General features: G+C 36.3%; 1 protein-coding gene across 2 annotated transcripts; it reads left to right on the plus strand.

The window, feature by feature from the left end:
• The first annotated feature begins 3,983 nt into the window (after positions 1–3,983).
• Positions 3,984–10,607, plus strand: LOC145586621 (bifunctional nuclease 1-like). 2 transcript variants are annotated; one of them, XM_081643504.1, is made up of 11 exons: positions 3,984–4,333; positions 5,096–5,406; positions 6,011–6,181; positions 6,275–6,324; positions 6,426–6,482; positions 6,591–6,656; positions 6,745–6,819; positions 7,661–7,779; positions 9,356–9,447; positions 10,001–10,056; positions 10,173–10,607. In XM_081643504.1, the coding sequence occupies exons 2-10, from the start codon at positions 5,112–5,114 to the stop codon at positions 10,051–10,053; spliced, it is 978 nt and encodes a 325-aa protein (XP_081499630.1). In that variant the 5' UTR covers positions 3,984–4,333; positions 5,096–5,111; the 3' UTR covers positions 10,054–10,056; positions 10,173–10,607. The 2 variants fall into 2 exon arrangements, with proteins under 2 accessions (XP_081499630.1, XP_081499631.1); XM_081643505.1 differs by having other exon boundaries at positions 10,182–10,607.
• Positions 10,608–16,667: the final 6,060 nt, after the last annotated feature.

Genomic DNA, 16,667 nt, shown 5'->3' on the forward strand with positions numbered 1-16,667 from the left:
TCAATCCTTTAAACCGGAACGTGGCATTAGGCAAGGTGACCCATTATCACCATATATTTTTGTTTTGTGTATGGAGAGGTTGAATCAATTAATTGAGGAATCCATCATTGAGAATTGGTGGAAACCGATCTATGCAAGTAGAAATGGTCCCAAATTGTCAAACTTGTGCTTTGCGGATGATATAATTTTATTTGCCGAAGCTACGGTTGAACAAGCAGTGGTAATTCAAGAGTGTTTGGCTAGATTTTGTAGTGCCTCAGGACAAAAGGTTAGCTATCCCAAGTCCCAGGTTTATTTTTCTCATAATGTGGGTTCGAATGAGAAAGTTGGTATTTGTCATGCTTTGGGGATTGATGAAACGGATGATCTTGGCACCTACCTTGGAATGCCTACTCTTACAAGTAGAGTTACTAGAGACACCTTTGCTTATTTATGTGAGAAAGTGGATAGAAGACTAGCTGGGTGGAAATCTAAGTACATCTCTTTAGCTGGCCGAATCACTCTTGCAAAAACGACCTTGACTACCATGAGTTCTTATGCTATGCAGACTGCCAAGATTCCTAGGACTATTTGTGATGAAATTGATAAGAAAACTAGAAGGTTTATTTGGGGAGGTGATGAGGAGAATAGACGCATTCATTTGCTCTCATGGGATTGTCTTCAAAAACCAAAGGAGCAAGGTGGTTTAGGAATTAGATCCTCAAGGCAAGCGAATGCAGCTTTTTTAACAAAATTGGGTTGGCGTGTGTTAACGGAACCGAATGCTCTGTGGTCTCGTGTACTTAGAGCTAAATATTGTAAAGGGAGATGTGACATTGACATGTTTGAGGCCAAGGAAAATATGTCTAATGTTTGGAGAGGCATTTCTGAAAATGCCAAGCTAATCTGTACGGGTTCACGTGTAGCAGTCGGGAATGGGTCTTCTACGCTATTTTGGGATCATAACTGGGCTCTGCCTGGCCCCCTACGAGATTCTGCTACTGCTGCTATCCCTGATAACTTGGATGGTGCGACAGTAGAGGAGTTATGGGATGATGAGAGTGGATGGAAATGGGACTTGTTCGCGGATTTGCTTCCTGCTAGTGTGCTGAAAATAATTGAAGCTCATGCTCTGCGTGCTGATCCAAATATAGGGGACTTATTATATTGGGAGGGTCCTCTAGTGGCAAGTTTACAATTAAATCTGCAATGAAGATAATAAGAAGGGAGGATGCGATTGAAAATGATGGTGTTTGGAGCTTAATTTGGTCACTTAAAGTACAGCAACGAGCGAAGGTCTTTTTGTGGCTAGCTATGCATGATCGTATAATGACAAATGCTAATCGTTTAAAGCGTAATCTTACAGATAATCCTTGGTGTAAGAATTGCAGCAATCATGAGGAGACTACCCTCCATGCCCTTAGGGACTGTCGTGCTGCAAGAGAGGTGTGGCGACAGGTGGGAGGTCCTGCTTCGCACCAATCGTTCTTTAATGGTGATTTACAACATTTGATTTCTCGTAATATCAAGGTGCAAAACCGCAGCAATCACTCCCCTGAGGTATGGCCTACGTATTTTTCTATTACCTTGTGGTGGATATGGAAATGGAGGAACAATTTTGTATTTGATAGAGCAAATGAAAATCCAATTGACATAAACCAGTTCCTACTTGCACGATTTGAGGAAGTTTGGCGTGTGTTAGGGAATGATGTGAGTACCACTCAACATCCTGCTAGAGCGAGAGAAGAAGCCTACATTAGATGGTTACCACCACCTGTTGGGTGGCTAGCTTCACACAGATGGGGCTGCTAGGGGGAGCCCAGGGCCAGCAGGTGGGGGAGGTGTTATCCGGGACTGTACTGGAAGATTTCTATATGGTTTTTCCCTCAAGTTGGGAACTTGCAATGCTTACATGGCAGAGCTGAGGGCCGTGGAGTATGGCTTGGAGCTTGCAAAGAGAATGGATGCAGCCAAAGTCCAAGTGCAAATTGATAGCCAAACTGTTGTGGCAGCTTTGAAAAATGAAGAAGTTCAACGAGGCCAAGGATATCATGTTATTAGAAGATGTAAGCAGCTTATTGAAGGAAATAATTAGCAAGTGCAAGTTCAACATGTTTATCGAGAGGCAAATAGGGCCGCGGACTGGCTAGCAAACCAAGGTGTCGTCCAGAACAACAATATCGAGTTGATTCAATTCCCTCCTATTGAGTTAGGACGTATCTTGCATGATGATATTGTAGGAGTGGCCTTGCCACGTTTAATTTCTGCTTAGTTTCTTTTGTTTTTCTTTCCCGGGGCTTTGCCCCTCGTTTGCAGCAAAAAAAAAAAAAAAAAATTATTATACCAACTTGCATTTCATAAATGACCTATTTACCCTTGCAAATTATCACTTTGACAAATTTCATAACAATTTATAATTTTTCTTAAGATTGCGTAAACTATCATACTAATGACTATGAATCCAATGTTCTCAACTCATTAAAGAAACGAAGCTTTGGTCTAAAGTTTTGTTTATCGGTTTAAACATTTTGTATTTAATATGTAGAAAACATTATTTGTAGTTTATGCGCTATCTCATTCCAAAATTGAGTTGGTCAGATATCTAAAAGGTATTATGTAACTTGCTATTGTCTCACTTTGTTAATAAATAAACAAAAAACTATATTAGTCAGGGGTAGAACCATAATTTTTTTATTAGAGGGGCCAAACTTAATATATATCCTTGTATCTTGTACGCAATTATAATGTTGAAATGTGAAAAAACAATATGATCGAGTATTATTTAAAAAAATGGAAAGATCCCTTCGAAAAAAAAAAAAAAAAAAAGATATGAAAAGGCTAATTTAATGTCAAGAGATGTGCACTTGTGCTATGACCTTATTATACTTAAAAAGTAAACTTAGGGTCTGTTTACTTTAGCTTAATTTCAGTTTAGTTCAGTTCAGCTGTAATTAGTTCAGTTCAGTTCGGCTCCTAATTTCCTTCTCTCGTAAAATATTCATTTCAGCTCTATTATGTCTAGTTCAATTCAATTTAGTTCAGCTCTTAATTTCCTTCCCTCATAAACTATTCATTCCAACTCTATTCAGTCTAGTTCAGTTCAGTTCACTTCAACTCCAATCAGTTCAGTTCAGTAAATGTGAACAACCCCTTTGTATACTTAAGTTTTGCAAAATAAATTTTTAAAAAAATACAAGGGACAAGCTTTGAACTTAAGACCTCTAAAACAAATTATATACTCTAATACCAACTCAGCCATTGTGCATTTAACACAAGCTTGTGCAACATATAATACATAAACAAAACCAAGGGGGAGGCCATGGCGGCCCACGCCAGCCCCCCTTGGTTCCGTAACTGATATTGGTTATTTGCCAATTGTCATTAAATGTTTAGTGCTTGTTTGGTCAGCATAAAAAAAAAAAAAAAAAAGTATAATAAGTTATGACATGTTTTTATAAAATTATTTAATTAAAAATTAAATTAAAGATATATTATTTCTTGTAAAATCCTACAAATTACAATTGAAGGATTCTCCTCTATTTAATTGAAATTTTCTAATAGTATTAAAAAGCTTACATAGGGCCTTTTTCTGATTTACTGAAGTGGACTAAACTGATTGGAGCTAAACTGAACTGAAATGAATTGTTTATGAGATAAGGAAATTAGGATTTGAACTAAACTGAAATGATTATAGTTGAACTGAATTAAAATTAAGTTGAAGAAAACAGATCCTTACTATTATTGTCAACCAAGAAGTATGTTTCATTTCTTAGAACATGAAACTTTTGATAAAATAATTACTCTCAACTAGACATCAACCTTTACGATTTTTTTTCAAATTATTTACAAGTCAACACAATTACAATTCCAATGTCAACAATTATTGAGGATGCAAATGTCATTGAGCAAATTACACTTAAAAAAACAGATAATTCTTCATTTATATCCTCTATATAAGGAAATATAAAAATATCTTCCCAAGAAAAGAAAATTTAAAAAAAAGGGGGCCGAGGAATCTCTTATCCAATTTTATCTAGTTTGCTTGATTAATTTTCGTCGGTCCATTCTTTAAAAACCCCACCTTTCTCCACTTTGATTCCATTTATTTTTTCGATTTTAATTTCTCTCTTCAAATAATAGCCTCAATTTTGTTCTCATGGTCCCATCAAAATTTCCCAATTTCACTTACTATACTATGATCTAACACCCATTTCATTTTTTAGAATTTTTCGAAATTGGGTTATTGTTTTTTTTTTACAGGAAATTGATCTTTGAGGTCTTTAATAGAAGAATCTCACGCTCTTTGATCGTCATAAAATTCCCAGATTCCTTCAAAGCTTCTCTTTTTTAACAGGTTTGATGCTGGAATCTGAACAATTTATCCATATTTTGTAATTTGATTTAATTGACTGATTTGCAACAAGTTGAAACTAAGTAAATATTACAGAGTAGAAAATATTTAGGAAATAAATAGAAAGTTGAAGTTTTTTATAGCCAAATTTGCACTATTATCAATTATGCTTGATGGGATATAGATGATTAAGCTTCTCTTGTTACCATGTTTCTACTTTGGACCTTTGGATTGTAGGGAGCCATAAAAGTCAGTGATGTAGACGAGATTTGATACGAGGTCTTGGGGTATCATCCCCGAGACTTCTAATTTACACGGAAGTTTTAATTGATTGAATAATATTGCTTATTGCATGAAGTATGTTGTTGCCTTTGTGGGTTATAAGTGATGAGAATTCTCTGTTTTGTTGGCTGTTTTTCCTGTTACAGATTGTGTATTAGACTTGTGGTCCAGAAGGGTATCACTATAAAAAGTGTGAAAACTCAGTTGTAGTAGTATAGTAAAAAGAAGGAACATTTTTTTTTCTGGAAAGCTTTGATATAGTACTAAGTTGGAAATCTATTTTGTGTTCAATGAAGTAGTTATCAAGATTTAGCTATGTCTTATCTTGCTAGTTGCTAGCTTAAGTTGAGTAGGAAATGGTTAAGTGTTGGTGAAATTTCTGATTATAGTTAACTGGTTTAGTCATGAATACTTTTTGGTTACTTGTAAGTTATCATAACCTTGTTCATGTGGTAAAATTGTTGTGACGGTTGTTGATCTTAGGACTTGGAAGTAGGAGATGGGGTCATTACACGGACCAATCGTTTGCCCTACAATTCGTGCTAAGCAGGTCGGTGTTTACCAAGCACCAATTAGTGTCTCTTTGATGAAGGATGCCATGTTCAGAAGTGCATTTTGGGGCTATAAAAGTGTACGCCAACAATCTACTAATGCAAGCATACTTACTCGCCCAATTAATATCCGGAGGTTTGGTACAGTTCATTGTACTTTTAGTTCGTCTTCCAATGGAAGTGGTAACAGAGCAGAAAAGGAAAATGATGAGGATTATGTCAACTCCAGTGTAATTGAAGCTGGTAGGATGTACTCTCATTACCATTTCACGAGATTGAATATTGGCATTGCAATGGTCTTATATAAACTTCATTAGTTCATCTTTTAATTTGGTGTTCTTGCTTGCTAATTTGTGTCTGGTTTTCCTAGGTTTATAGATACTACAATGTATCTTGCTTTTTAACTTTGAAAAGTGCCAAAGGATAGTATGAGACTATCATTGTGCTGAATGTCTTTTAATGTGCAGCCAATAGCTCTATGCATGAGCTTGTTTTCTTACAACTGAGTATTAATCAGTAGTCTCTCACTTTCTGTCTCTTTTGTAACCATTATTAATTCATTGGACTGTTGGAATATTGTGGGAGAAGGGTTATAAATATATTTTAGGATATTAGTGAACTATGTAAATGGAGAGCTAACTTGCATTCTCTTGTCATATCTAATATTTCACCTTTGTTGTATTCCAGATGCACTTGAAGCTGTAAATACAGTAGATTAAAAAGTCAATTCTACATGCCTTATTGATGCTTTGGTGAATAATGTGTTGCCTGTTTCTAGATTGAGATTTCTTCACGTATTATTTTGAGCATACTATTAATCAGTATTTTTTGTATTGCTTTATTGTAGTTGAGGTGAAAAGTGGTTCAGATGGTTTCACCATTAAGATGAGAGATGGCAGGTTCTTAAAATGTGTCCATAACAGCCCTCAAGGTGGCCACCTTCCAGATTATGCACCTCATCCGGCCATTGTGCTTAAAATGGAAGATGGAACGGGTCTTCTTCTACCAATAATTGTTTGTATGTACATAGACCTCTTTGCTAACAGATCTATACATTCTTTAAATTCTGTTAAATCAATTTGATAACTGTCCAAATTATGTGTTCTTGCAGTGGAGATGCCTAGTGTGTTGCTCATGGCTGCTATCCGTAACGTACATATTGTATGTGTCTATTCTTCAATGCAACTCAGTTTTGTTGTGAAGTTAATCAGCTACAATAGGTTATTTAGGTTTAATCACAAATGCTCTGATGAAATGTGCAGGCTAGGCCAACAATGTATCAGATTATGAAGGAAATGATTGAGAAGATGGGATATGTAGTAAGTGGGTTAAATAAATATATCCTCCCTGTTTAGAGTTATTTGATGGAAATTGAAATTCTATCTTTAAAACCCCACAAAGCATATTGCTTAGATGCATTTTTGCAGGTCAAACTTGTCCGTGTAACTAAGAGAGTCCATGAAGCATATTTTGCTCAGTTATATCTCACAAAGGCATGTATATGATTATGGTTACATTTATAGTTTGTTTACTTTTTCTTGTGAAGAACAATGAATTAATTTTGGAAAGTCATTGCTATAGGTTGATAATGAAGATGAATGTATCAGTTTTGACCTTCGACCTTCAGATGCAATTAATATTGCTGTTAGATGCAAGGTATACATTTTCTTCCAATTTAGTCACTCTTCTGGGGCCTTTGGGATTCTATCTTTTTGTTTAGCCATGGAAAAAAAAGTAACATTACCCTTTTGTACTGACTACTGAGCACTATTTGGAAGATTCTGATTTTAGAATCTTGCCAACTTCTGGATTCTTTTGTTACCTTTTGCTTAGGTTCAGTGCTAGTTGCCTGATATCCTTGGTATATCAGTTCAGAACTTCAGATTTCGGATCTATATGATTTTAGCTTACTGATGTCAGTGTTATGCCTATCATATATGCTATGATATATTGTATTGGTATCTCAACTTGTCTTCACATTATTGGACGTTCTGTAAAATAGTTTCAGTTAAGCAACACACACACAGTATTATTTGCACCTATGATCTGATACCCTGGTTTTTAATTTGGTTTCCTCGTATGCTAAATGCTTTTATGGATTTACTCAAAGTTGATGTTCATGTTGATGAATATGCTTCCCCAACGGCCCAACTGTTGGTTTGACCATTTTATAAAAAGAGCCAAGTAAAATGGAGTATATTATTCTTTAGTATTGAGCTCTTACTATATATCAACACTAGAAAGTTGACCTGCTGCTCCTTGCACATCATCTACTACAACATGCTTTCTGTTGAGAAGGAAGAAATTTATATTAAAAGAAGTCAGTCAACTAATGTAAAGTTATTGACTTTTCACTACAATGATCTCTTCGAACAAGAATATGTAGTGTTATGTACAAGCAAATCCGATTAACTGATACATATCACATAGTGTGTCAAGCCTTTATAAGCTAAATAGCTTTTAAGCTTTACTCTGAAGCTTATCTGTATCTACACAGGTGCCTATACAAGTAAACAGGAACCTGGCTCAAACTGATGGTATGAAGATAGTTGAATCTCCAAAGACGATAAATGTGGGCCTTGCATCAGATGTCATGTCATTCACGGAATTGGATCGGTAGGTTATTTTCCGTATTATTTTGGCTCAGGTTCCAGGCCCTTCTCTTTGGCTATGACTAGAGTTCATTGAGCTTAGGAACTGGATATATTATGGAAATAAACACTGTATTGTCCTGTAATGAACTAGATAATCTGCTAACTTGACTCATGCAAATAACAGGAAAATAGAAAGGAGAAGATTGATTCTTTGAGTGAACTATACAATCTGATTTTTTGTAAATTGATTAAATTTGAAGAATTAAAAAAGATGGAAGCTTTAATATTGATTGATAATGGTCAAATGGTTACAAAATGATAGGGTTAATAGCTGTAAGCTATCGCTCTCAAAATAGCTTGAGGCTATCACTCTCTAACAATGGCTTTAGGCCATAACTCTCTCTAGGGTTCACACCAAATTTCTGCCTACCTTCTCCTTTATCCCCTCTCTCTATTTATTTACAATTTCTAAGATGATTCTAGATGGTTTGTCTTCTTTTATGCCCATGTGGCATATCTCGATTCCTTGCATAATTTCCCTTATGTACTACATTTGATGACTACTAACATACTAAATCACCCATAATACCCTCCCCTAAGTCAGTTCATTACATGTCCCAGTTTCATTGCTTGCACAAATTTTACTTTTGTCCATCTACTCTTGAAGCTGTTGCAATGAGCTTAACAGCTTAGACACAATCCATCAAAGTAATAACACCTGACTGGCTCTTAGACCCTACTTCTCTTTCACCTTATTTTACCGAGCTTAAATTATTTCTAATGAATTTTGCTGTTTAAATATGTTTATTTATTTATTTATTTTTAAAATCGTTTTCTTTGTATGAAATTAATGATTCTTGCTGAAATGTACCCATTGGAACTGATTTAACTGAAAAAACTTATATTGATCAAAACTGATACACTACCATACAACTTATGTCTACTGATTTTTTTATTTTTTATTTTTTTAAAAAAAATTTATTTATTTATTTATTTTTGGGTGAAAAGAACAAAGCCTTATTTGGGGGGAACCATGTTCCTTAAACTAATAAAAAAGAGCCAAATTCCCTTTAAATTAGTCATATTGTTATGTTTTTGAGGTGGATTGGAGGATGTTATATCATCGTACCTCATACCTACTTAAGATGAGATGAAAGAGTAGACTTGTGTTTATGAAATGTACTTCTACTGTGTAGTGTTTATTTTTTAATTTATTTTGGGCAAGTTATCAAAAAAAATTGCCAATAAATGAAATTGGAAGAATAGAGAATATCAGGTTCTACAAGCAAGTTTATAAGATTGCAATTTTTATTTTTTTTATTTATTTTTTTTTTATTTTTTATTTTTTATCAAAAATCTATTTTATGCTTTGAGGTTCACTTAAGCAAGCACATGTTTGTTCTGCAAAATCTGCTCTACCACGAGGTTTGTGGCATTAGAGTAGAAGAGCACTACTAATTTCTTGGTTTTCTTGATGCATACTTCGTAATTCGTATTGATGTAATGATGTGTTAATCAGTGTGGGATATGGTTTTTTATACTTCTATTTATTCTGTGGAGCACAAACTGTGTATTAATTTTTCTGGGCCCTGATCCAGGCCTAATGGTCAGCCATGTATAGAGACAACAGAATTTAACCTGCTGCGCAACATGCTTAATGCTGCTTGTGAGGAGCGTTATCAAGAAGCAGGTATGATGATTGCCTTTTTTCCCATCTATTTGTTTATCAGAGTTCCTCTGCTAGTACATCTGTTTGTAATTATCTCCACATTTTCAACTGCACGTAAATTTAGGTGGAAGCTGACCCTGTGTTGTGTAACATAAGAATGTACAGGCAGCTTTTTAACAAAATTTACAACCTTATAACACGCTAAATGTGTTTACATGTCATATGTGTTGATTGTTGATACCTTGGTGAGTTTGTGCTACAAGATCTCAGAACTCTAATTTTTACATGCCTAAGTCCTTAAATTGACTTTGCTTTCACCAGCTTTCATGAGCAAAAACTTAAGTTGACTCCTAAGTACTTGTAAAGTGATTTATTATGTTGTTTTGGGTTGACATACAGCATGTCTCAGTCTCATCTGAGAGACTGAGACTATCTGTTATACTTGTGGAAATTTAGCATAGGCTTCTGTTTGTTATTAATAAGCTTACCCTGCTTGATACAATTCATCTTCTGAAATGAAGACCTGAAATTATTATTTTGTGGTTCTCTCATGGTTATTGTGCTGTTCTGGCAGCTCAATGGAGGGACAAACTCACCCAACTTCGGGCTAAGAGAAACTGGGCATGACAGGTAAATGAGTACCTCTTTTTACAACAGTTTATCGGTACTGTTTTTTTTAAGTCAATTCCTTTGGTAGAAATGTAAAACTGCAACTTCTTTTGCGTCAATAACTTGTTTGGTGCTAGTTCATGCAGAGTTGCAGAAAGCAAACATTGTACATTGTATATAATTTTATGAAGCTGAAGATTATGCTGGTTCCTCAAGCAGGTCGAAATGCCCTTTTTAGTGTTCTCTGTGTTAATAAATGCTGTAATCATATTTGTGAATAGTAGCCATAGATGAACAACCTTTACTCCCATGATAATGGAACTTACTGTTACTCTTAGTATGCTTCAGGCTACAAGATTGTATTGGTAACGTCCTTCACCTTTAGGCTGTAATTCAAACACGAACAACATGAAGCGATGTATGTGCAATGTTGAATGTTGCATCGGCTATGGAAATGAGTCCATATGACACTCAGGTGGTAAACTGGAAATATATGCTTTCAGGCTGTCTAGAACTTAAAATGATGTAAAATTGGATCTCATATATATTTCTATTTGTTTAAATTGCTGTCACTCATAGTATTACTTGGGAGTTGGTACTACTTGGAAGCTTCTAATAATAGTAAGCCCATAATCTTAAGAAAGGAACTTTGTAAAAACTTCTTGCTGATCTTTTAGGTGGGAAGATTTTGTCCAAGATAAGAGAGTTATTTTCCGTATCCTTCTCTTCTTCTAGAATCACTTGTACAAGCATCCATAATGTTGTATGTTTTAGGTAAGGCGTATTACCGGATTGGAACCTCATGCAAGTCAACTAAACTGATTTGATGTCCAAGGCCTCTTAGAGGGTCGGGGGTAAGAGAATCCCTACTTCAAATGTGTCTCTAGTGAAGATAAATTTTGAGGTTATAAGATACAATCCTTATTACTAGATCAAGTATTATTTAGTAGGGTCTACAATAATGGAGTTTTATGAATGCTTACACTGTCGGCGGAGTTCGTTGATTGACCAAGTTCTTGCCAATGCATGACAGGAGGAAGTTGAGTAGGACATCATAAAAAGAACAAGATAAATCCGTACATTTAGATAGCTAAATCTTGAATCTTTCTAAAGTATCCACACATTGTTCTTTCTTATATTTTGATGGACCCTTTCTTCAATAATAGAAGAAAAGTCATTGTTCCTTTAGTTTTTTTGACAAATAATTTGAGTATAAATGATAATTAAATGAATAAATAACAAGAAATGATATTAATTAGTTTCTTTTTAAAAGTTAATGGTGCCAAATCAATCCAATAATCTCCTTTGAAGTCATGTTAATGAAAATATCAAAAATAGTACTCCCTCCGTCCCTGAAAGTTCGACCCTTTTGGTCTAATTTTAGTCCCAAAATGATCGATTCATTTGTATTAAAATACCCATCAATTTATAACAACATTTGTGCAAAATTAGCTTCCCCATATAAAATTTTGTTTTTTCATGCACTTTTAATACTTCCTCTTTCTACTTTTTTTACAAACCCCATGTAAAGTTATCTTTCTAACATACTTTTACTTTTTTTTTATTTAACTTTCTTAAGACCCGCGAAATCAACCTAAAGGGTCGTTGTTTCGGGGACGGAGGGAGTAGGTGTTGGATTTAGTGGCAAAATGGATTAATGGTCATTTTGTAACCAATTGTCATTAAATACGTATTGTACTTTAAGTCACTAATATGGGCCCCATGTGTTCCTTTAATTCTGTATAAGAAATATAGAAAATACTCCTTACATTTTTGCTATATTTTGTTGCTTCTAGTTTTCTAACAAAGTTTGTCAATGAGGAACAGAAAATTATGCGAAATTGTTGAAAGATTACACGACACTTTGACGATTAGATGACATTAGAGATTTTAAGAGGATTAATGTACACAAAAAGGATACTCCGTAATTTTTTTGTGCAAAAATTCATAAAAAGAGAGTTGATATATTTAGTGAATTGCGGCTATTTCTCTCAAATTATGATTTCTAATGGCATACTCTGTATTATGATATAAAATATATATTCACATAAAGGTTAATAAATTATACAAATTATGTTGTCTAATAACAAATTTTATTTAGAAATTGCATTGTTTAAAGGTATGGAGTACAACAATACAATGAATGAATAAATAAAAAATTATAATTTAATTGTATGATAGATTAGTGCTATTGTAAATTAGTTTCATCATGCTGAAATAGAAAGGGTAATAAGTTGGAAGAAGCGGTAAAAAAGGAGAAAAGTAGTTGAATTAGATATGATAATGCTAATTGCAAGGAAGGGTTTTCTCAATAACCTTAATCATCTGATCTCAGAGCATATGCCTGACCTCTTGTTCCTATCTGAAATAAAGACCAGCAGAGCTCATACCGAGCAAATAATCAAGGGGCTGCCTTTTGATAGTTTTGAGCTAGCTGAACCTCGTGGCCTCACTGGGGGTGTTTTGCTGCTGTGGAAATCGCATGTTCTTGACTTTAAATCCTGCAGCAAGGACTTGCATGCTATACATGGAGTTTTGAAGGTATATAAATCTTCCCAGCTCTTCTTTATTTCTGCTGTTTATGCGAGTCCTAAATTTAAGCGTAGACTTGAAACTTGGCTAGACTTGGAGAATTTAGCAAAAGATATGTCTTTGCCTTGGGTGGTTATGGGTGATTTTAATGATGTTCTCTGTAATAGTGAAAAATTGGGGGGCACTGCTTTAAATTTGAGAAGAGTCAGTAAGTTCCATCATTGCATTACCACCTGTGGTCTAACTGACTTAGGCTTTAAGGGAAATAAATTCACTTGGTCTAACAAACAAAAGAGAAGACCTATTTTACAGAGATTGGATAGGGCTTTTGTTAACCAAGTTTTCCTCCAACTTTTTCCGGAATCCCATCTAATTCACCTGCCTAGAACCACTTCTGACCATGCTCCTATCAAACTCTCTACCAAACCTTACCTATCCCCCCCCCCCCCCAAATCAGGAAGCCTTTCAAGTTGGAACCCATGTGGTATTTGGACCCCTCCTTCAAGAAGCTGGTTACTCTGTCTTGGCCCCATAACCATGAAACTCTTCACTCAAAACTAGCCTCATTATCATCTTCTATCCAATCTTGGGAAAGATCAAACTTTCCTAACCCTCTCAAAAAAATTCAGTGGCTAACCAGGAGAATAAATGGGGTTCAAGCTGCCCTTGATGCTGAACCAAACAATGGTTTTCTATTGAATCTGGAAGAATCTTTGTCAAAGGAAATTTCTGAGCTTTATGCCCAGGAGGAGGCCTTTTGGTCTGTCAGATCAAGAGTCAACTGGATTGCTTGTGGTGATAAAAACTCAAGTTTCTTCCATACTTCTGTTATTATCAGAAGAAGAAGAAACAAAATTGAAAATCTGAAATCTGAAGTGGGTGAGCCAATTCTGCCTGATCAGCTTCATGCTTATATAGCTTCTTACTTCCAATCCTTATTTACTTCTGAGTCCCAAGACTCTCTCCCTCTCCCTCAGCAATATGTTGATTCTATTAATATCTCTTATATCCCTGAGCTGCATGAGACCCATGCTGCTGTGTTTAGCTTGGGAAAATTGAAAGCCCCTGGCTTAGATGGTTATCACCCAATGTTTTTTCAGGAGCACTGGGGTGAAATCTGGGAGGATATTCATCACTTTGCCACCTCTTGCTTCTCTTCTCTATCCATACCCCATGAAATCAATTCCACATCCATTACCCTGATCCCCAAGGTGGAGCACCCTGAGACCATCAAACAATATCGACCCATAAGCCTTTGCAACACCTCCTATAAAATCATTTCAAAAATTCTTGTTGCCAGAATTAGACCACATCTCCAATCTATGATCTCTCCTAACCAGAGCAGTTTCCTCCCTGGCAGGGGATGTGAAAACAATTATATTGCTGCAAGTGAAATTCTTCATTCCATGAAGAAAAAGTCACGTAAGAAAGCTTGGTTTGCACTCAAACTTGACTTAGAGAAGGCATATGATAGGCTTGAGTGGCCTTTTATAAGGACTTGTTTGGCAAGACAAGGTTTTGACAGCAATTCTGTAGATCTGCTTATGAGTGCAATCTCCTCTTCCTCTTTCCAAGTTATGGTTAATGGTAAACCTACTGAAAAATTCCATGCTTCCAGGGGTATCAGGCAGGGAGACCCAATTTCACCTTATATCTTCATTATTTGCATGGAATTCCTCTCTTCCTTAATTAATGAAGCTTGCACTTCTGGCTCTTGGGTTCCCTTCAGTTTCAGGAAAAATGCTCTCTCAGTCTCTCATCTCATGTTTGCAGATGATGTTATCCTTTTTGGTGAAGCCTCTCATGCAACTTTCCTCTCTCTCTCTAACACCCTTGACTACTTTTTCTCTGTGTCTGGCCAGAAAATGAACACTTCAAAGAGCCAATTGTACTTCTCCAGAAATGCTGATGCCCATATCATTGATTTTTTCACCTCTTCCTTTAATATCAAGGAAACCAAGGACCTAGGTGTCTATTTGGGGTTTCCTCTCTCTGACAAGAGGCCTACTCCTTCCCAAGTAAACTCTGTTATCTCAAGAATGAAAGCAAAACTCTCTTCCTGGAAAGCCAAAAGTCTCACAAAGGCTGGAAGAGCTGTGCTGATTCAAAGCTCTCTTCTCTCTATACCCCAATACCTTATGAGTGCTATCTCTCTCCCCAAGAAGACATGCCAAGAGATTGATCAGATTTGCTGTAGATTTTTCTGGGGCTCTGACCATGAGAAGAAAAAGTTGCCTTTAATTGCCTGGAATTCTATCTGTACTCCTAAGTCTGCTGGTGGTTTAGGTTTAAGAGTTTCTCACCTCCAAAACACCCTTTTGCTTGCAAAACTTTGCTGGAAACTCCATAACTCGGATAATCTGGCTGCTCAGATTATAAAGGAAAAATACTGCAGAAGGGAAGTTCCTTCCAGTTTTAAGTATGGCTCTCATATTTGGCAATCAATTGGGAAGGGTTGGGATCTTTTTGAAAAATTTAACCAATGGGTGGTGGGGAGAGGAAATCATTGTTCCTTGTGGTTTGACAATTGGTTAGGAAAAGGTGCCTTGAGAGACCTTATTATTGGCCCCATACCTGAGCATGAACTTCACCTGAAACTTGAGTCAATTATTGATGGGAATGGGTGGAATATGGATAACCTTTCTGTGCAACTCCCCCCTGATCTCTCCTTATGGATTCATGCCATTCCTATCTTTCCTCTGTTAAGTGACTTCCCTTTTTGCTCCCTTGGAAAGGGCAAGTTTTTTGATTCTAACAAAGCCTATGCCTACCTAAAGTCTCTCAATGCTCCCCTCTCAGATGTTTCTGACATCTGGAACCTTATCTGGGATCTCCAAATCCTCCCTGCAAACAAGATCTTTCTATGGCAAGTAGCTTGGGATAGAATTCCTTCTGCCTCCCTCCTGAGTTCTAGGCATGTTCCAATACCCCCCTTCTGCTGTTTCTGTCCAAATCTAGTTGAATCCACTCTTCATGCACTCAGGGACTGCCCCAGAGCTGTGGAAATCTGGAATTCCTTACCTACCCCCCCCTAATTTCTTCAATGTTGATTCCCTACTCTCTTGGCTTAAGCTAAACTTATCCATCTCTGATGTTCTCCACCCTTTCTCCTGTAGCTGGAATATTGCTTTCTCCATTATCTGCTGGAAAATTTGGTTTAGAAGGAACAAATGGATTTTTGACAAGAAATCTACCCCAGCTGAGGGCTGGATAAAGCAGTGCATTTGGCTTGCCCATGAAACCACCTATCTATCTCAATCTTTCAAAAGTAACCAGATTACTAGTGTCCTTGCTCCTGTTTGTCATCCTCCTGCTCATGTTGTCTGTGTTGATGTTTCCTATGAGTTTAACTCCTTGTCTGCTGGGATTGCCTGTAGTGTTACTGCCCCGGATGGTACTTGGGTGGACGGTTTTGCTATCCACTCCCAGGCTACTAGCCCCCTTATTGCTGAGTCCTTAGCCATTCTAGCTGGTATCTATCTAACCAAGGTTAAAGGGTGGATAAATGTTACTATTTGGTCTGACTGTCAAAGAGCTGTATCAGGGATAAATGATCATGCTACCCCTTCTGATGAATCTAGTCACATATATGCTACTTGCAGGGAGCTGATTCAGGAGCTTCAAGGATGCAAATTGATGAAAGTGCCAAGAGAGAAGCTGAAACTTGTGGACTCTCAAGCCAGGGCAGCAAGAAGGATTCTTCCTAGATCAAGCTGTATTAAACACCCTAATGTGCAGTGGTTAGCATTTGGAGTTAAGCTAGAGTTTTCTCCCAACCTTTTGTTTAATGGTGTTTCGGAGGGTACTAATGTACATTTTGGCCCTGCGTGGCAAAACTAGATGACTATGTTTTGGCATGTCCTATAACTCATATCTACTCTGTACTGAGACTTATTTAGTATGTTAATCTAATTGCTCCTTTTAACCAAAAAAAAAAAAAAAGATATGATAATGCTGAACTAATCTACAATTATCTACTGCTCACTGGTATCTCATACCTAAATCACACTCAAATTGGTTCATTCCAACCTGAAATTATCTACGAAGTATATGACTGAAATCACTCGGGTTAATCTGATCCTAATAAGACCTAATCTGAC

Source organism: Chenopodium album, chromosome 16 (assembly GCF_948465745.1).
Source record: "Chenopodium album chromosome 16, dcCheAlbu1.1, whole genome shotgun sequence".
Classification (NCBI taxonomy): domain Eukaryota; kingdom Viridiplantae; phylum Streptophyta; class Magnoliopsida; order Caryophyllales; family Amaranthaceae; genus Chenopodium; species Chenopodium album.

Bases quoted from the DNA above. Each gene is read 5' to 3' on its own strand.
- LOC145586621 (XM_081643504.1), top strand. From the start codon at position 5,112: ATGGGGTCATTACACGGACCAATCGTTTGCCCTACAATTCGTGCTAAG. The intron at 5,407-6,010 runs GTAGGATGTACT...GCTTTATTGTAG, and splicing joins CTCCAGTGTAATTGAAGCTG to TTGAGGTGAAAAGTGGTTCA. The intron at 9,448-10,000 runs GTATGATGATTG...CTGTTCTGGCAG, and splicing joins GGAGCGTTATCAAGAAGCAG to CTCAATGGAGGGACAAACTC.